This window comes from Streptopelia decaocto (assembly GCF_964273445.1).
Source record: "Streptopelia decaocto genome assembly, chromosome: 1".
Classification (NCBI taxonomy): Eukaryota; Metazoa; Chordata; class Aves; order Columbiformes; family Columbidae; genus Streptopelia; species Streptopelia decaocto.
The window spans coordinates 200,479,630-200,500,684 of NC_138663.1; the positions used below are offsets into that span (position 1 = coordinate 200,479,630).

Here is a 21,055-nt window from a genome sequence, read left to right on the forward strand (position 1 = left end):
AAGTTTTCTCCAACAATGAGAATGAAGATGAGAGACATCAAGGCAGAGAGCTGAACACTTTGCAACTTTGCTTTCATTCACATGCCCCTTTCATTGATGTTTTTGTGATCAAGTCACTCACCTGGATGTTGAGAACACGGCAATGGCAGGTGCCTGCCAGAGGGGACATGTTTTCAGTTGAAGAGAGAACTGAGCATATTCCTAACTTGATTGAGGCCAAACCTAACCTACTGAGTAACATATACATTGATATGGTTTAGTGTTTGGACATATTTTAAGAGTTATTACTATATTTTCTGCAAAAGAAAATGACTACACCCCTCTTTCCTCAGTATGAGTCTTTTTCCTGTTGAATTTTAACATTTCTTCATACCCTTTGCTGTGTTTTTAATTTCTTGGACCATCCTTAGTATCTCTTTTTACCTTTCTCTTCTCCTTTGCCAAAGTGAGTCTTCAGTTTCCCTTCCATATTCCCACTCTCTTGTCCTTGGAACTGTGCTTTTCTTTCCTTGTTTCTTCACTTGGTCACACATCTACCCTTTCTCCAGCCTTCCTGCCCTTCTCCCTTATTTTTCCCCTGCCTTATTAAGAATTCTCTTCCCTTCCCATCTCCGCTTTCCTCACCCAGCTCTCCCAGCAGCGCACTTCACAGTAAAGCCAGTGTCAAATTTTGTGCGGAAGATGACTCCACACCGATGACCATACTTTGCTGTGTTGCCACTTCGTGTTTCAATCACATTTTTCTGCCATGCATCCATTGCTCCTCTTCATGTGCTTGCACTCCTGCCATTCCTGCCTCTCCTCTTCTGACAAACTGCACATGGTTGACATGGTTGCAACAGTAAAAAGGTCTCTGCTGCTCAGATCTGCGTGTCCCAGGGGGGACAAGGCATTGACCACTGGAACACTGCCCTAAAATAATCAATAATACTGGGTAGCAGGCCAACCTCACACTGGCCAACCAGAGAAAACTCAGGGTATTTCCTCATTCTGTGGAGAGAAACAGCTATTTGTTTAACAGAGGCCATTGCCCAAAATCATTGCTGTGCCTCTGTTGGACCACCACGCTCCAGGGGAGAGGAGCTGGAGAGCCCAAAGCCAGCTGTGGGAAACTCTGGAGCCTGGAGGCCATCTTAGCCCTGTGTAGAAGGTAAGCAAAGCTATTTACCTGCTTCCCTCAGCATTAATAAGCAACATTTTCTAAAACCCTACTTAAAAATGAGAAACTTGCTCTGGCTACCTTGCTTAACGAAGCTGTAGAAAGTGCTTTTGTTTGCTCAATAAATAAAGCATTTTGAGTGCTTCTGGCAACCCAACATGTTTTCCTAAGCCGTAATAACATGGTTAGATCCTCTGATGTACACAGGTAGCAAAGTATCATTGATGTTGGTGGTAGAAGCTCTTGCAAGGTCTGGTGATTAATGTTTAGGTAAGTTCTCCTTGCAGCATGAAGTGGTATTGAGAATGGTCTCTAAACCCCCGTTCTTCCAGCCAAAGCAGCATCGTGTTCCTTTGCACTGGGCAAGAATTGGGCCCTCTGGCTATGTGCAAACGATGCAGAAGAGCACTTATAACTCACCTACAAGACTTAGCTTTTATAGGAGGCCAGGCTGTGCCTGTGCTTGTTTGCTTCTCTCTGGGAGGAGGAGAAGTAGGTGAGTTTGGGCAGATGAATGGAAAAGCAGAAGTTAGAACGAGATGTGAAAGCAGATAGGCAAAAGAAGTCAATGTGAAAAAAAACCCAGCATGCATCAGGCATTAAGAGAAAGACGGGTGAAATATTCAATATTCTTTACGCTTCCCTCCACTCTCTTCCTGCTTCATCTTTCATCGTTGGTCTGCTTAGATTTTTTCTCTTTGAGCTGCAGCTTTTTTTCAGAGGCTTGCAAAATTTCCTGCCCAGTTTTGAGCACTATATAAACAATAGGCAACGGTCATTAACCAAGAAACATCTTTGTTAAAAATGTTTCCTTCTGTAATAGTTTAATGGCAGTTAATTTGTCTTAAGGCTGGATTAAAAAGCACAACATTATTGTAAAGTGCTCAGAAGATAAAGCGTATAAGCATAGTGCTCTAATTAAACTTGCAGCAGCAGAGAATGCAAATTTTTTGCTATAGAAATGCAAACTCAGAAGTTGTCTCTGGCAGCCCCAGCTACTTCACAGCAATATACAGCACCCCATAAAGTCTTTCTGTTTTCCCTCTCAGTTACAGAGGTCTGAGGACATTGGTCTCTCTTTGTGCTTTACCTCACCTCTTTGATGTCTTTTTTCTGTCAATGAAGCCAATTTCAGCCTGTCTCTGGCTTTCTCAAATATACTCGTACTGTCTTTCACTTGGGCTTTTTTGCTTGGGAACCCAACTTTGGTTGATTTCTGTACTCCTATCCCGCTTAATACCTTCTCGTCACCAACTTCTGTCACAAAACTTTCAAGATTAGCCAACACACATGACTAAATTGATGGACATTTCACTGCTTACTGCCTTGGCTATTACAAAAACTATTTGCATGTAACACTTGTACACATGCATGTGTGTGTGTGTGCATGTGTAACACTGGTGCGTGTACTGAAATTGTGTGTATGGAGATTATTTTCCTTCTCTTACATTTTATAACTTGCTCATGGTAGACCAAAACCATCTTTGTCACGAACTGTCAGCTTTCTCTGAGGACAGAAACCCACAGACTGACATTTTTTATTTTTATGCATTTGAAAGGCTTGAGCTGGAGCGAAGCTATGATAAAACATCATGAAGAAGTTGTGACCAGTTCATGCCATGAAGTTAATGGCAGTGTGAAAGTTCAATCATCTTAGTTAAAATAGTCTGAAATTGACAGCCTGATGTGGAGAAATATCTGTGGATCCACTTTGATATTGATCGGTCTTTTCATCTCTAGATCACAACATGGGGCATTATGAGCTGGGGTTGCTCACTTTGGTGAATGTGGATCTAACAGCAGCCTACGTCAAATTTGTAAGGAAGTGATAGAGGTGATGAAGTGATGGGAGAGGATATAATGAGGCGCAACAGCCACGTTTACAGCTTGGGAGATTCACGTTGAACACGAGGAAAGATCTTTGCACCGTGAGGTTGAGGCGGCCCTCCAAGAGGTCACCCACAGAGATGGTGGTAGCTTTATCCTTGTGGGTTTTCAAGGCACAGCTGTGCAAAGCCATGGTTGACAGAACGACCTGGTGTTGGTGGTAGTCCTGCTTTCAGCAGGAGGTTAGACTGGAGACCTACAGAGATCCCTGTTGATTCTTTGATTTTAAAAGAAGAACCTGACCATTGTGAAATACTAACCTGCTGTTTTACACATTATGGCAGATCTCTGAATATGGCTTTGTGGCCTGCCCTTAGCAAGTAGCCATAGAGTTAGACATGCTTCCAGTTTTTCAGATACTGGGGCCAAACAGCCCCATAATCCACAGTCTTATCTACCCTTATCTGCAGAATAAGTACAACACAGAAAACAGTAACAAAATATTCTCCAGTTCTTTCTGACAGTATGTTTTTGACTGAAATAGAGAAAATGCAGCTGGTAGGGCCCTGGTGTGGCTCCCCAGCCTGCCCCAGCGCCAAGGCACGGTTGCGTGTTTCTGTGGCATTCCTGGCAGTCATCTGCTCTTCTAGACCTGCAGGACATCTCAAATCTGCTTCCCAATACAGTGGTCCCAGACAACCCAGTGCATCCACCTCCCCTTCCACCCCAGGCCTCAGCCCCACCATGAAGTTCAGCAGCCAGGTATCAGTTTGTGCGGCTCTGGTTGTGTTACTTATGTTCCAAATGGACATACAACTGTCCATCAACAACTAAAAATAAACTCTCATTTAATACCAACATATGATTAGTCCTGGCAATTTTAAATAAGTTCAGGTAAACAATCCAGTTTTTAATAATTCAATTTTAAATAAAGTCTCTGAAGGGAATAGGATCTGTAGAATAGGATTAGCTGTGAAAGTCTTAACTGGAATATTTATTGCTTCAAAACTGATTCTTTCATTAAATAGGAAAACTGTTAAAATCCTGTGCTCCCTGCGCAGCAGTAACCCAAACCTCCCTGTGTCTTTCCTCAGCAGAGAGCTACCATGTGCACAGGGAAGTGTTCGAAGTGCATTGGGATCACCCTCTTCCCACTGGCAGCATGTGCCATAGTCTCCAACATCCTCCTGTACTTCCCTAATGGACAAGTTCTGCAGCTCAGTGAGATAACTGATCTGGTCTGGTTTTTCCATGGCATTCTGGGAGCTGGGATACTGGTAAGAGAGAAATGTTCCTCTGTTTCTTATGGGTTGTTTTTTATTTGTTTTGTTTTAAACTCAGGGCTAAGAAAACCTCTGTTAACAACAACAACAACAAAAAGTCCTAGAAATGTCTTTTGCATAAACATATGAGCAGCTTAACTGGGAAGCTGGGGTTCAGGACTAAGGAAGTACATTCAAGACTGAAAAAGTCCCTGATCCCAGGAATACAAGGTATTCCTGAAATAAAAGTCAGGACTCCAAGTGATGAGGAAGCAATAGGACTGACTTTTCACTGTGGAGAAGGATGACATGGGTGTTCACATCTCCATGAGTCAAAGTGAAGCTGAGGTCCTAAGTTCAGCTGGAGGTGGTGAGTTTTCACTATTGGCTGCACTCCCTTGTTACTCCTCTGACTGGTTTTATGCTCACATAGTTCACAAAAATCATTAAGGGAGAAACTGAAACATTTTTCAGTAGGTGGTCGTTAGAGACCCAGCCAACGCTCAGTGAATATGGAGCTGCAATAGCTTAAATCCCAAATGACCCCTGTGTTCCCACACACCCACCTACCTCCTCTTGGACTTGGTCTGGTCTGTATGAGACTGTGTCTAAGTTGTATGACCACTTCTCCACTCCACCATTCAGGAAAAATTATTTTATGTGAATATCCATAACTAGAAGGGAACTTGTTTGGGAATACTGATCTTCCCAGTTCATTAGAAAGTAGTCTCCCTTTACATTCTTCCAATTATCCATGCAAGTACAGATAAAAGCCAACATGCCTATGATAAGTACTGGCTGTTATGCAGCCTTGGCAGATGGTAAACTGGCACAGAGTTGGCTACCTGTGCATCAAAAAATGAATGTTTAAGAATAATTAACTTAGAAAAAAAAAAATCCTCATTCAGAGTCAGGCTATGGTGCAGCTACCACTTAACTCTATGGAAAAGCTACAATTGTTGTGGTTCAGATTCATATTTCCCAAAGCAGAAATGTAGTATAAGATCATACAGTAAATTGTTCTTCACCAGCAGCTTGCCTGCTTCTTCTTCCAGCTACCACTTGCGCCTATTACTCATTCTGAGCTTGGACGTAAGCATGAGTTTGTGGAAGGAAGCCTAAAGAAAAAAGTGGAACTGCATGAGAGACCTGTGGAAAATTTGTATCATTGCAAGCCCAGGAGTCATTGGCGTTCAATGAAAGGAAAGGCAGATGTTAGGCATGAGAGCGTCACAGGCTCATTGAAAGTGTGCCTTCTTTTAAGGCTTCCTCAGAGGCTTGCCTGTGGCCAGCACTACATACATCAAAAATGAGAACAGTAAGTGAGCAGGGAGCAAAAATTTGCATTGACCTTTAAAATGCAGCAGTAGGAGTAATTATTGATCCACAAACAATGCTATTGAGTGCTCATGTTTTCCAGAAAACAGCGTGACAAATGCCCACAGGTGCAGAGAAGGGGAAAACCAGCATTATCATCAGCTCTATTTTCCAGGTGCTGGAAGCATGGGAAAATGAAGACTGGCTTCTGGGCCTCCTAGGGAGCTAAGCAAGAGGCAAGAGTGCCCTGTGGCTGGAGCCTGGGCCGCAACCTGACTCCACAGTGAGGACAGACAGGGCTGCACAGCGTCACCCTGTGCATCCAGGTTGCCCTGAACGGAACCCAGGGCTGAGGAGAAAGTTATGCTAACAGGTTGTCTGATCTTGGTGGATCCCCCTGTAAGCAGGACACGGCCTCCAGAGCCAGGACTGTGAGGGCAACTTCAAACAGCCTTGCCTGGCTCTGTGAGCTGGAGAACCTGTCTCCACCTGGGAGCTTCATGCAGGGACTGATAGATACATCACCAGTGCTGAGCAGCCAGCCCCACCTTTTCCTCCTCCCCTGCTTCTCCCATGGCATTTTATATGACATCGAAACCTCTCTGCTTCCTTATTTCAAAAGCTTAGGGAGTAAAGAGAAGAAGGCTGTCTCCATGTGTCATACTAATGTCTTTCCTGATGGAAAGCCTTTGTGCAACCCTGGGAAACACCTGACGGAGCCGTGGCTCACTCACAGACCTCATTTTACTGACAACAATCAAATCTAGCAAATTTTTATTCCCATATCAAAAGGCAGGTGTTTATAATCAGGCAATGCAAAAAAAAAAAAAAAAAAAAAAAAGAAAGCTGCCAAGCAAACTCTTCATCCCAAACTAGGCTAAAAAAGGACACAAAAGTGCTCGCAGCTTAGATGGGAAGTCTCCAAAGAGGAAAGACAGCCCTGGAGGAAAGGGTGTATTGGTTTGATGCACAGAGCTATTAGCTCTCCTTCTGAGTGCCAGACCATGACACACTGAGACCAAGGCTACCTTAGGGACCACCTGTGATTATTTAAGAGATGACTTATTTCCAGGAAGAGGAACATCTCTTTAACCTTAATGCTCTACACCTGCAGGCCTCCACAGCTGTGGTGCAGCACCCACTGCAGGTGCTGGAGGCTGCCCCTGGGGTGTGCATTAAAGGCAATGAAGAGCTAATCCATTGGAAAATATTTAGCAGCCTGCAAACCTAATCAGGTTTCATAACACTGTCCTTCACATTTTAACAGGAATATTCACACTACACACATAAATTCACTGGGCTTCATTCATCATGGACATTCTGCTCTGCCTGTCCTATATGGGGCTTCTCTCCAAAACATAATCAAACCATTTTTATGGCTTTTTTGTTTGTTTGTTTGGGGTGGGTGTGTGTCTCCTTCTTTCATTAACTTTACAGGGACCATCTCCAACTTTTCTTGCGTTGCTCTGTGAGATGCCTACACAAGCAGTGGTGGGCAGAGGCCAGGGAGCAGGAGAGCTCTGGCTGCACAGCTGCACCCACAGAAACTTTCTTGCCCTCTAGCTACCAACCTAAATGCAGCTTTTCCTATCTCCCGAGTGCCTCTGTAAGGCGGCATTATATCCTGAGACACAGATGGTTGCTGACTCCATTGTATCAGTCCAGCTCCACCTGGTAATTAGTCTGAGAAAGCTGAACTGAACTGGGAATTCCCTGTCGAGTGAAGTCCATTTTGTAGGTTTCCAAGAAGCTTAGAACAAGGAACCAAAGTCAAGTGTGTTTCAGGAAGCTTAAGACTGATTTCCCAATTATAATCCAGATCAGGATGCCTAGAAGATTAAAACTGACATAATTCTTACTCCAGTAATGCATCTTTTCTGAGTAGAAATTCCATTTTCTCCAAACCAACATTTTTGTTCCTGGAAAAAGACAACAAAGCCCTGCTGAAAAGAAGCAGTATAGCTTCAGCAGCCAGAATTACTGTACCAGAAACTTGCCAGCCAGCTCTAGCTGTAATCCCACACTTTTCCTGAGTTACTCTTCAGCAAACACCAACATCTCAGTAGGTGTAACTCACAGACAAGAAGCAGGTGGTGGTTTGTATTTGAGGAACATGATGCCCCAGCTTCTAGACTTTAAAAACCATCCCAGCAGAAGTACTGCACACCAATTCAGCTTGTGCTTTTCTCACAGGTTCTTTTGCCGGCATTCATGATGCTGGGAGCAGGTGGAGCAGGATGTTGCGCTAACAGATGTGGGGTAAGTGGATATTTATGTGTTGAAATGGCACTACAGGGTTTGTGCAATAGCTCTTAAATGGCTGCTCAGCAGCTGGAAACATACAGTGACAAACCATCACACCACCATCAATAGCCATGTCAGGGAAATGCAGAAGAAGAGCTTGATCTACAGCGTCCCTGGGCTGGGGCTGAGAGCTCAGTTAGCCAACAAGAATGTTATGATATTTCAGGCACTGATATGAGGGAAATCATACTCACCCAGGGAAAGTGCTGAAGCACTTAGCTGCGTCATAAAATCATAGTACAGTTTGGGCTGGAAAGGACCTTCAAATCTCATCTAGTCCAATCCCCTGCCATGAGCAGGGACATCTTCACCCAGATCAGGTTGCTCAGAGCCCTGTCCAGCCTGGCCTGGGATGTCTCCAGGGATGGAGCATTTACCACCTTGATGGGCAACCTGGGTCAGTGTTTCACTACCTTGATTGTAAAAAATTTCTTCCTCATGTCTGGCCTGAATTTCCCCTCTTTCAGTTTAAAACCATTACCACTTATCCTATTGTAATAGGCCCTGCTAAAAATTCTGTCCCCATCTTTATTATAGGCCCCTTTCAAGTACTGGAAAGGCCATAATAAGGTCTCCCCAGAGCCTTCTCTTCTCCAGGCTGAACAACCCCAGCTCTCTCAGCCTGTCCTCCCAGCAGAGCTGTTCCAGCCTCTGATCATTTCTGTGGCTCCTCTGGCCCCTCTCCAACAGGTCCATGTCTTTCCTGCACTGAGGGCTCCAGAGCTGGACACAGGACTCCAGGTGGGGTCTCACCAGAGCGGAGCAGAGGGGCAGAATCACCTCCCTCCACTTGCTGGCCACGCTCCTTCTGATGCAGCCCAAGATACAGTTGGCCTTCTGGGCTGCAAGTGCACGTTGCCGGCTCATGTCCAATCTTTCATCCACCAGAACCCCCAAGTCCTTCTCAGCAGGGCTGCTCTCAACCCCTTCATCCCCCAGCCTGTATTGATACAAGGGGTTGCCCTGACCCTGACCAAGGTGCAAGACGACCTTGTACTTGGCCTTGTTGAACCTCATGAGGTTCACATGGGTCCACTTCTTGAGCTTGTCCAGGTCCCTCTGGATGGCGTCCTGTCCTTCAGGCGTGTAAACTGCCCCACTCAGCTTGGCATCATCTGCAAACTTGCTGAAGCTGCACTCAATCCCACTGTCTATATCACTGATGAAGATATTAAACAGTACTGGTTCCAGTATGGACCCCTGAGGAACACCACTTATTACTAGTGTCCATCCAGACGTTGTGTCATTGATCACCACTCTCTGGGTGTGACCATCCAGCCAATTCCTCATCCATCGAACAGTCCACCCATCAAATCCATACCTTTCCAATCTAGAGAGAAGGAGGTTGTAGGAGACCCTATCAAAGGCCTTACGGAAGTCCAGGCAGATGACACCCGTAGCCCTTCCTTTGCCCACTGATGTATTTAATCCATCGTAGAAGGCCACTATGTTGATCAGCCAGGACTTGCCTGTGGTGAAGCCATGCTGAAGACAGAGCGGGAATAAAACTACTTTACTTCAACCCACATAAAGTAAATAATGGCTCCAGCTTCCTCCTGTTCGAAACGATGCTAAAGATTGAAATGGTTGCCTGTTACTCCTGCTTTCACCTGGTCCTGTTTCCTCCACACCCTCCTACAGCATTTTGCTTTTCTACAGGTTCATTCCTGCTTACTTCTCTAGGGGCAGAGAGATCCCCTACTTTGCAGGCCTATGTTGAAAGCCTGAGCTTCTGTGTCTGGCACTGAGGAGCCAGCTCTGCTTCCCGGAGGCTGTTCTCCATGGAAGGCTTTGACCCATAGCATGCATTTGTCCAAGGGCTATGCCTGTGAGAGGTGCAAATGCAATTTGGACTCTCTGTCATCCAGAGAAAGGCCAGTGAGTCTTTTTCCTGTGATAAATAAGAATATTATAAAGCAGCATACTATATCCTTATAGCAGCCTTCCAATACCTAAAGGGGACCTACAAGAAAGCTAGAGAGAGACTTTTTACCAAGTCATGTAGTGATAGGACAAGAGGTAACAGCTTTAAACTGAAAGAGGGTACATTTAGATTAGATATAAGGAAGAAATTCTTCACCACAAGGGTGGTGAGGCACTGGAACAGGCTGCCCAGAGAAGCTGTGGGTGCCCCATCCCTGGGAGTGTTCAAGGCCAGGTTGGATGGAACTTTGAGCAATCAGGTCTAGTGGAAGGTGTTCCTGCCCATGGCAGGCAGATTGGAACTAGCTGATCTTTAAGGTCCCTTCCAACCCAAATGACTCTACATTTCCATTAGTCCTCAAACACTGGGCACAGATTTCTATGTAGCTACCATTATTAGCAAGAATAAACTGACCTAGAAATGTTTTTTCAATCCTCATCCTTCCCATAAGCATCCTGGAACAAGATATTCTATACAATAAAGCATGTCTTTTTTGTACTCCTGAATTAATATTTAGTTTGGTCCATAAGAATATCTTAACCGCTTCAAGATGTTTTACTTAATTCATTATTCATAATACCAAAATAACATTCTTCATTAGGATGTCAGCAATTACCTCCCAAGGGACACATCATTACATTGATTTTGCCAGATGTCACATGCACAGCAGGGAGGATTTATTAGCAATGGCCAAGTGGGCCAGTAGCAGAGGTGGGATATGAGCCTGGGCACCCTGAACGCACTGCCTGAGCCATTTGCTTCTCCTGATTTTGAATGATGTAGAAAGCAGCAGTGAAAAACATCGATACTGTGGGTGCTCCCACAACCTGCTGAACGTGGTCAGTCACGAGAGGAAATCCAGCTGAACTGGGCTCAGTTTACACAATGGCTCAGATGTCCCTTCTCTGTCCTTCTTTGGCTGGGTTCAGTGCTGTCCAACAGCCCAGAGCCCCCCATGCTCCTCTGCTCCCCTCCACCACCCTCTTGCTGTCTGAGCCATTCCCAGCAGCAGCACAAGGATGCCGGGAATCCTGTCTGCATCTTCTCAGCACTGACCTATGAGCTGTTCCTCCTCTTCCTTACTTGCTGTTAGAGGGGAATACAATATTGTTGAGAAAGAAGTTTGACTATGTGCTATGGTATCCATATAGAGTTAGCTGATGGCCAGTTGATGAAGCTACTCAAAGCAAACTAGCGAATAGGCTCAGTGAGGACTTTTATCTTTGAAAATGTTGTCTTCTGGGACTGTGTGATTTACCCACCTCTTTGAGGTGGAAAGGGGTGAAGCTCTACAAGTCAGCCTATGGTTTAAACAGAATGTGGCTCAAAGCAGAGATGAGATGGGGACATGAGCAAAGACTGAGTGGCTTTGAATGGCATTAAAATTTATTTCCCCTGCACAGTTCCTGGGGAAGAGTGATTTCCAAGCATGCAAAAAGAAGTGAGTATTGCAGGGAGATCTGAAGGCCAGTAATATGCTTCTTCAGGAGGAGAAACCTCCAGGAAACTTTACTTTGAGGATAGCAGAAGGAAATGCACAGACACGCACACAGGGCTGCTCAGACACCCCGACCTATGGGCTGTCTACCCAAGGTGGGGTATGGTGTGAATCATCAGGTGCTAAAGAGCAGAAGAGCCCTTGGACCGGTCAAACATGCATGATGGCAGCAACTGCCCAAGGTGCCAGAGCTCCTTGTGAGGTGGGTCTGGGTGGACCTGATATGCGGTCCCCAGCTCTTGGTGACTTGTCCACTGACTTCTACCTACTGTCAGGGAAAGAGCCCACCCTGGAGCTACTCAGGAATCTTTGTAATCCAAAGGCTAGCTTGGCCACCTTTCTGTTTTGGGGACCTCAGGTATACAATGATAATTTACACTGAATACTAATCATTGCTTTTCATAGGAGAAATAAAAGGCTAAAGAGCTAATATTGATCAGAATTCAATCAGAACATAACCATTTTCCTCAGGGTAGGGACACTATCCTATTATATTTTGTGCAATCCCTGGTTTAATAGTTTCAGACTTCATCAAAGTATTTTACACTGCTGAAGTATCAACAATAGTAATAACAACAATTATATTTTGCATTGTTTTTATTCACCTTTTTGAGTTCTCCAGTTCATAGTGATTAAACGATGCATTGAGTAAGGTTTTTTCCATTAATCCATTTTAAATTGTTGCCTGCAAACCTACCTAGATTGCTTCTTGTCTTTGCATTGTGGCGTAATGATTTTGGAAAGCAACAAACTTAGAAAGCTTTCATGACTTGCAGCTTAGTGTGTACACATCTGAAAACATCCACTGCACCGGTGCAATAAGGAAAAAAGGGCCCCCAAATGCAGCTTCTGTCATTGCATTGGCAAATGCACTCCTCTATTTTTCTCTAAGCCTTCCTTAAGAATAGTCATAGCAGCTTTCCAGACAAACAAACCTAGATAAGCAAAGATAGCTGGATAATCAAACAGAACATTAATCCACAAAAACAACAACAAAGCAAAACAAAACAAAACAAAACAAATACCACCTCCAGAGAAAGAAACAGAGAAGAAAGAAATGTGCATGAAACAAGAACCAGGGCAATAAAGAGCAGCACAAGCTGGGACAAGAGGAACTTGGTAACTTCACCAAAGCACCTGATGCCAATGCTCAAAGAATGAAAGATGAAAGTCTTCATCAGCTCAGCAGAGACAGACGATTGTGTGAAGGATAAAGCAGGGAAAAAATTAAAATAAAATCTGCAAAAATGGTCAGTAAAACCTTTGCAAGAGGTAAGATGCCACTGTCTGTCTGGAAAATGCCCAGCAGAGCCAGTCTAACACCTGCAGCAACTTCGGACTCGCCTTGCAGCAACAAGTAGTCTTTGTCTCTATAACCATGTGCACAGTAAATGAAATATGTGAGCTGAAGCTAGCCATACAGCCAGCAGATTTCAAATAAGAAATCATGTGTCAAAGAACAGCCATCAAAGATAGAAGTGACGAGTGCTGCTAGTACTCACCACTATCATAAAACATAGAAGTAGCAAAAGATCATTTGACTTTTTCTATCATAATTGTCTTTGGGATTCCCCGCACTGTTATATTGTGCTAAAACTAATGATTAGCATAATTAAAATCCTTCAACCATGATGCAGAATGCACATTTGAAGTAAATGAGAAAATAGTTTGGGAGACGTGGCTCTGCGTAGGCAGGAGTTTCAGACAGAGCATCAGTCACTTCACCTTTGTGCCAAGGCTTGGCTGGTGATCTTATTATGAGAGATAGTGCATCAGCTACAAAGCAGCACTGCTTTGGTTCAAGACAATGTGCTAAATCACCTGCATTTTGCTGACAATGAAGCTCTGCTAGGAGGCAACTCAGCCAAAATGCAGATAAAGAAAAAAAGAGCGTCCAGCTTTGTGAAACAAAACAAGAACAGTTATTGATCAGTGATGATGAAATAAATCTCATGGGAAATACCAGCAACTTCTAACTCAAGGACTGCTTTAGAGGCAAAAGGACACACAAAATAATTCCATTCACACACTGGCAGCCTGTGAGGTTGTACAGAAGGCAGTAATATCATCAGCTGGCAAGTTGGAAACTGCATTCATCAGCTTGAACATGTTTAAATAGTGAATAGTTTTCAAGACTATGTCACAAATCTGCAACATGGATGGTGGATATTTCTATTTGTCTCTGTAGTACAGAGCTCTTTGGAGCAACTGGCATCAGGAGAAGGTTTCTACCTTCCTTGTAGGCTATTAGATTTCACTGGTATTTGCTGGCAACAGGGAAACTCAGCGCCTGAGGTATTTGGCTTCAAACCCAAGTCATGGATGGGGATGTTTCCCAAGAGTTTCCTCAGCCGAGCCTCTGCCCGGACTCCCAGGTAGTCTTGCTGCCTTGGCCCTGGTCCAGGCCTTTCCCTGGCTCTGCCTGTCTGCTCCACAGTTTATTCACTCTTCTTCTTGGCAGAGTTGTGAACAACCTCAAGCAGTGACTCTTGGAAGCTTGTCCTACATACACCACCAGTAGCAGCCACCTGAGATTCTCGTTTCCATATACAAACAGCAACCACGTACATCACATCCATCAATAGAAAACTACCCTGAAACAGAGTAAAGGTGACGTTTCTGTGGGAGTGGCCGATGTAAAACGTACAGGTGTATTACATATAAATTGAAGTCACTGCTGGTTCATTGCCACATGCAACACCATTAGATTTCTCAACACAAGCAGTGGTAACCACATGTCATGTTGTTGCAAAATGAAGGAAAGGAGAAATAAGAAAGGCTCTTTTGTATTCCTCATCAATCAGCAAAAACAACTAATGCATATTCTGTTGCTTTCATACCTGGTTCAATAGTTGCTTGCTGGTTTCTGTTGGTACAAGGGCTGAGAATAGTGCGCTCGGCAAAGAGTTGGGAATGCCAAGGCACATAATGTGGACCACATCAAGCCAGCACTGGTTTCATATTAGCTTTTTGAAAGAAGATGCACCAGATTATTTATAAATGATGGGTCAAGTATAAAACTCTGCATAATTAAAGCTCTGGGCTTACCCACTTTTAAGAGTAAAACAAAAACAGTTTGAAATCTTTTAACATCTAGGATAGCTGCAGTAGTCAGAAAAAAAGTAAACTATTTTTTATTCCACAAATATCATACTATTATTATGAGTTCCAGCATATAGTAGGAAACAGGTAAAGGCCATTTCCTTCCCATTTGATGTAATCTTTCCATGCTACTCAGTGCCTCCGTGCACATGACGTTGAAGGTCTTCTGCCTTTCAGATGCTGCTGTCGGTGGTCCTGGCTGTGCTGGGATTTGCAGGAGGAGCATACTGCGCAGTCATCTCCTCGCTGGGGCTGATTGGGGGTCCTCTGTGTGACACGGGTGATGGGGAATACCTCTACCCTTTCAGGAATGACACTTTGGAGTGAGTATGACTTATAAGCTTCTACATATTTGCTTTCATTCTCCTCCTTCATGTTTTCATAGCAGATTTGAATTTTTCCAAAGTGAACCAATGGTCCACCCAGTCCACACCTAAATTCACATTCCTCTGAGTAACATGTTCCAGCTGGTCATCTCTTTGACCAAGGATCACCTTTGGTAAAAACTGCTTGAGTTTCTTCTGTTGTGCTTGTCAGCAACCCCTTGTGCAAGTTGTACCACATATTCAAAAGGCTGCAGAGCTGTGACTCCCACCAGAGTCAACAGGAAGTGTTTGATAACTGTGCCACATTAATCTGTTAAATCATCATTCATTGAGTCTACTCGAGCTGCTTCCGAAAGGCAAAGCAATAATCTTCTCTGGATCTTCAAAGTTAATCTTGCAACCACACTCTTCAAGCCACAGCTAGAGACAATGAATGGACTGGACTGAAAAACCACAGCAGGAATGGAGAATGTGGAGACACATTTTTAAACCATTAAGGACCTTTCTCTTTAGTTATTAGCACTGCCATAAATTAAAAGAGAGATTCTTGTGCATGCAACAAAGCAAAGATGTGGCTCTCATTTCTAGTCATTAATTGCACCTCTGCAAGGAGAATCCTGAAGAGAATCACCAGCTTTTACCAATTATAGTATAATCTGAGACTCACTTTACATGGTGGAAATAAGTTCAGAAAATGTAACACAGAAAGCATTATCAAATCTTTATTTTCAAATAAGTTGCCAATTATTTTTCTTTATCACAGAGACAATTATTTGTTCAACCAGACAACATGGAGCATTTGCAAAGAACCTGAAAACATCATCCTTTGGAATATCGTCCTTTTCTCTATTCTCCTGGCCATCGGTGTGATTGAAGCTGTTCTTTGTTTTATTCAAATCATCAATGGACTTACTGGCTTCATATGCGGCACATGTATGAGGAAAAGAAAGGTTGGTATGCAGTAAAAGATATCAGAGTGCTTTACTTTCTTACCACTTTTAGTTTTAAACTCTGGTAATCGTACATGATCAGAGAGATCTGCACAGCCCCTGAATGAGCTCCTCTGGGGAGCTGAGGCAGTGCAGATGCATTTACACACCGTCTCTCTCTCTGTCACTTTGTAGTCAGGGGTAACTCCATCCTCAGATATTTCAAAACAGTGGAGCAGTGTGATGTTTCGACACACTCAGTTGCATGATTGTGTTCCTATTCAAGAAGCCTTTTTGATAAAATGTAATGATACACCAGCATCTGCAAGTGAAAGAGAAGTAGAGGTATTTTTGATTGGTCAACAGTAGGAAAAAAGTCATTTTACAAAACGAAAGAAAGACTCTCTCAGGTTTCATTTCTCACCACTGCTTCCTTTTTATTGTTTGTTTTCACTGTACGAGATGCTTGCAGTAAGTCTGATATCCCTCTGGAATATTAATCATCTTTCATTCATTGCCTTTCAGACAAATATTTCCGGAATGTGAATGACCTACAGGGGATGCCAACACAAGCCCTGAGCTACCAGTTCACATACCATAAGGATAGTGCACTATGCTGTATTTATGGGGGATGACAAAGAAAACCCAAAATGTTTAGGAGTTTCATGTGGCAAAATGAATTTTTTATAAAGAAGTCAGAGTGGAAAAGGGCTAGAGGATTTAGATCTCAGACTGCAGATTTTCATCTCTCTAAATATTCCTGCTAAATCTCTGGTACTGGCAAAACCACTAATCTGTCTCATCCTGACTGCCATACTTGTGCATAAAACACAAGGGTCCCCAGATAAAAGCTCACTGCTTTCCCTCTTGTGTATATGAGAAACTGAACCACTGTTAATGTATACATTAATCAGCTGCATGAAGCAGGTGCTCTGGTTCGATGTAAATAATCTCCCATCCCCTCCAAATCCTGCCTTGAGCTCACCTGTCCCTTCCTACTAACTTCCCAACTGGGCACTTCCAGATTTAAATGAGGATGCACAGAGAATATATCAAACGGCATTTGTGACACCACAGAGGCAACTGAAGTACATGGTTTTCAGCCTCCCTCGGCAACCCCAGAGCCAGATCCCCCTGCGCTCCTTTGGTAGCTTGCTGTCATGTTTAATAAAGTCCAGTGCATTTCTAAATCAGTTTCTCAGAAGTATCTCAGAGACATGCTAGCCCTGGAAGGCCATTTCGGTCAATACAAATGGTAGGGTTTGGGGCAAGAATGTCCGTTTTAACAAAAAGGACGAAAAACTCAGCACCGATTTTGCCCTTCGTGAGACTGCATAGGAGTCTTACTAATTTCTGTAGGGCTGTTCTAGAGTAAATCACATGGACAAAGCAATTAACTGGTAAAGATAAACATTAAATTGATAAAGGTAGTAATTACGTGCAGCTTAGTAAAAAATAAGAGATATCATCTGAAAGGCAACAAATTGCGTCAGCCTTAGTGTTACAGCAACAGTAATCCTGACCAGGAACTGCGTCATTCCCCATCATCACTCAGGATCAAGCCCTTGATGCTGAAGTCTATGACTGGCAAATTCCAGAAACCCCATCATTTCAGTGACTTCCTCAAAAGCTCATTCTTGGACATACCACTGACTTTTCTGAGTCAGCCAAACTGTAAAATAACCTTTATCTACCCTGAGCACATGTATGCAGGTATCAAATTCTGAATATATTTAAAGCACTTGGAGTCTGTCTTTCAAAGAGACACATTTATGTTTCCTCAGTCAAAGGTATTTCTGCACTGAAGCATGGGAGCAAGTTATTAGAACACAGTTATTGCAGACACACGGGGCTGTTTGTGCTGCCCTCTAATGCAGCATATAAAACACTTTGTACAGATGTCCTCTTTACACAAAATGAGGGAAAAAATGAGAATTGCACTAAGATGAGGAGCACATGTTCACTTAATTGGAACATAGCTTCACCTCTAGAAGAAGAAAATTTGACACATTATACTTAAAAAACCCCCCCACACAAACCAAACAACATACCACCACCAACAACAACAACAAGAAACAAAAACAAAAAAAGACACCATAAGTCTCACTGAAGTTTGCAAGCATGACTAGGTGCATCCAAACCTGCCAGGTGGTTTAAAAATGTTCATTGTCAGCAGTGAAGCCTGGACAGTACTACCATGTAAAACAATAATTTCAGTAAAGCCAATTGATTAAAAAAAAAGTCAAAGAGGCAGCTTGAAACAAGGATATTCAGCACATAGTTAGACAGAGAGACTCTTTCATCAGCAGAGGGGCTCCATGAGCTCTTCATGGTCCCTAAATATCAGCCATGCCCTCAACCTTCTGTTTTGTCGCCCTGACTCTCATCACTATGTTAAAGCCAGTTTAGGCTGTGCCAGCACTGGGAGAGGGAGAGGAATCCCCCGGTAGACACCACCTCCAGCATGGGAAAGTAAATATCCTGAACTGTTCCATCTGTGTGTTCCAAGCTGTCCTGCCCTGGGGATGCTTAGTGTCACATCTGTGTGGTAACAGGGACACCCTCTGTCCTGTCAACTGTGCAGTCATTGGCTTCACTGATATATGTAAATATTAAATATTGTTATTCTGAAGTTATTTTCTGGCTTGATTTGTGTGACCTAAAGGACTTGTGACTTCAGACTAGCTCTGATAGGAAAAGACATGGAATAACAGAGAAAGTAGAGTCAAATTCACCTTGTCTAACTTGAATCACTGAAAAGGAGTCTTTCCCAGGGTAGGTATCAAGCCATGCAGCCATGGAGAGGCAGCCTTCCCCCAGCCCGCATGGAAAGAGATGTCCAAAGCAAGCAGGAGGAATTGCCTCTCCGGGCAAGATCCAGTTGTCCACCCTAGACAGGAGCATCTGGTGGCATTTGAAATGCAGTAAAGCATCCTGCTCAGCCTCCAGGTGACACTCTAGGTGGCAAGGGTCTCCCACATGTCCCATGTCACACCTGAGAGCCACTTGGAGATCTCTAGAGACCCAAGTATCTTGGCTGGAGCCGGCAACACAAAGATGTGGGAGACTGAAGGAAATACCTGTCTCTTGGAAACACAAAGATGCTAAAAATTCTTTTAGCTAAGACAACTAAAGGTGGCTAAAATTAGGTGAAATAATTTCAGCTTTTGACTTTTTGGATCTCCTAAATCACCTTTGACACCTGTCAAAGCCTGAGCTTGCAGAAGTGTCACCAGAGCCCTGTCTGGGAGCCACCGGCGCATCGCAGCAGGGGCAGCTCCTTGCACCAAGTGCTGAGGGACATCTGCAAACCCAGGCTTTTCTGTGCCTTGGAGCTTCCAAAGAAAATGGCTACATAATACTACTACTAATAATAATTTTGATTTAGACAGAGTTGGCTTGACCAGAGATGAACTATCATGTTTCAGAGTTGGGATTACTATAGATTTTAAATTGGATTTTTTTTCCAAAATGGAAATAATTATTTGAGTGAAATCTAACAATGGAAAAGAGACGTTTTGTCTCAGAAATGTTCTATGCATTGTACACACGAAGAATTTAGTAACACTACGGAACCCGCAATATTCCTCTGTATCTATCTTTTATCCCTATTCATCTTCTATCTCTCTATCTATCTCTATATCTATCAGTCTTAAAAAACTGACGGTAAAAACCTCACACAGGCATAACGACAAAATATTTGTTTAATTTTTATATTTATTTTTCACTGTGAAGTCTCACTACACAGACTCTCACACAAGGAGTAAAAATATGTTACTTTCTAATCAAACTATCCCTCTCCCTCCTGCATTTGAAACTCACGCAGGAGACCAGCCACATGCAAATCTGCATTGGTTGGAAGAGAGAAAAGAGTTCCTGGGATTGGCTTGGGATAGGAATAAAGGACACCATCTGAAAAATTGTGGATGTTCAGAGACCTATGGCCCAGCATTTCAGCTGCCAGGATGAAGGACATGATTCAAATAACTAGGTTGGAAACCACAGACTAGTTCAGACCATCTCATTTCAAGAGGAACTGTCAGAACATTTTGATGCAAATTCCTCAGATGCCTCAGGCCCTAAAGCTTGGTTTTTCTTGGCATGAAGAGCAAAGCAAAGCAATGGAGAGGCTGATCCCCACAAACCTCCCAGTGCCACAGCCTCTCTACAGTTCCATCCCCAGCTCCGTTCCTTCCTGCCCCGAGAGCTCCTCACAGGCAACCACTCTTTGCAAGTAAACTTCAAAAACATCCCAAATAATTTTTTAAAAATTACTTTTCTGGATTCTCAGAGTATTTAGTTTCCTTCAGAGCACCAGCTCATTGGGTTTGTCCCTTTCCAGACAAGTGACAGGGGACAGCTACCCTTTGGAAATGCCCTTCCTGCAGGACCTCTCTCACTCCCTTTCATGCTGAACCCATGGGCCACAGAGGGCCACCTAAAGCTCATCATCAGTAAGGCAGCACATTTAACCCAGAAAGGCAGGGCAAGGGTTATATCAAAGGCACAGAAGCCACTGTTTTTTCCCTCTTTATTTCTTCCAGTTGGTTCTCTTCAAAGCTGAGTAGCTGTAAGCGGTTACTACGGTGCAGATCATTTCCACATAGATAAAAAACTTCTGTGGGACACAGTACTCCTCACTTTCTTCCAGTATTTTTATAGGCTTATTCCATCAAGGTCAAGTGATAAGGAGAGAGCAGGACCTCAGCTGAGTATCCCTCAGAAACATCGAAGACACACCAAAATATCCTGGCTGCTGCTCCAGAAGGGTATGTGTCTCCCACATGGCCTCTGTACCATCCACTTGCCCATGTGGATGTCTCAGAGGTTTTAGAGCATCTGGGGTGGCACCACCCATCTCTACTTGAGCAGCCAAATCAGCCCTGAAGCATTTACTGGGTACAGTGACTCCACTCTTAAAAGCAGCTCTGAGTCCAGCAGACTGACATCTGCCCTCACCCTGTCCTGCCTCACAGGACCTAAAGTAGGTCAGTGAATCAGCCGCTAAAATTGCATATTTCTGCCCATGGGTTACACAGGTAGCTTGGAGGGAGCAACACAGTACCTGACACCTGAAGCCGCAGCCCTCCATTGTGAGAGGGAAGGTAAAACCCACCTCAAAATCTCTCCATTTGTAAAATAGATGCATTAGCTGAGAGTCATCTAGTGGCCAAGGAGCACAACAGCAGATTCAGTGAGGAACTTGGTATAACCTCATGTTTTTACATTCCTTCTTCCCTGCACTGTATATCATCAAAAACACTACAGCTTCAGCTGAACTACCTTATGCATACTTTTTTTCTAAGCTTCCTTCATTCCATCATGTAACATTTTCACTTACATTTTGTCCTGCCACATCTGCCCTCCATCCCTCTGGGTTTATAAATGAAGTTTCCCTGCAGATTTT

The 21,055-nt window shown here is 43.6% G+C and overlaps 1 protein-coding gene across 1 annotated transcript; it reads left to right on the plus strand.

Annotated features, from left to right (window-relative positions):
* Nucleotides 1-4,092: 4,092 nt before the first annotated feature.
* Nucleotides 4,093-16,302, plus strand: LOC309447039 (transmembrane 4 L6 family member 1-like; the record flags this gene model as incomplete). The annotated part of the gene is made up of 5 exons (XM_082067297.1): nt 4,093-4,263; nt 7,759-7,824; nt 14,571-14,716; nt 15,483-15,669; nt 16,174-16,302. 5 exons carry the CDS (start codon nt 4,093-4,095, stop codon nt 16,192-16,194), a joined length of 591 nt encoding a protein of 196 aa, XP_081923423.1. The 3' UTR covers nt 16,195-16,302.
* Between the last annotated feature and the right edge of the window lie 4,753 nt (nt 16,303-21,055).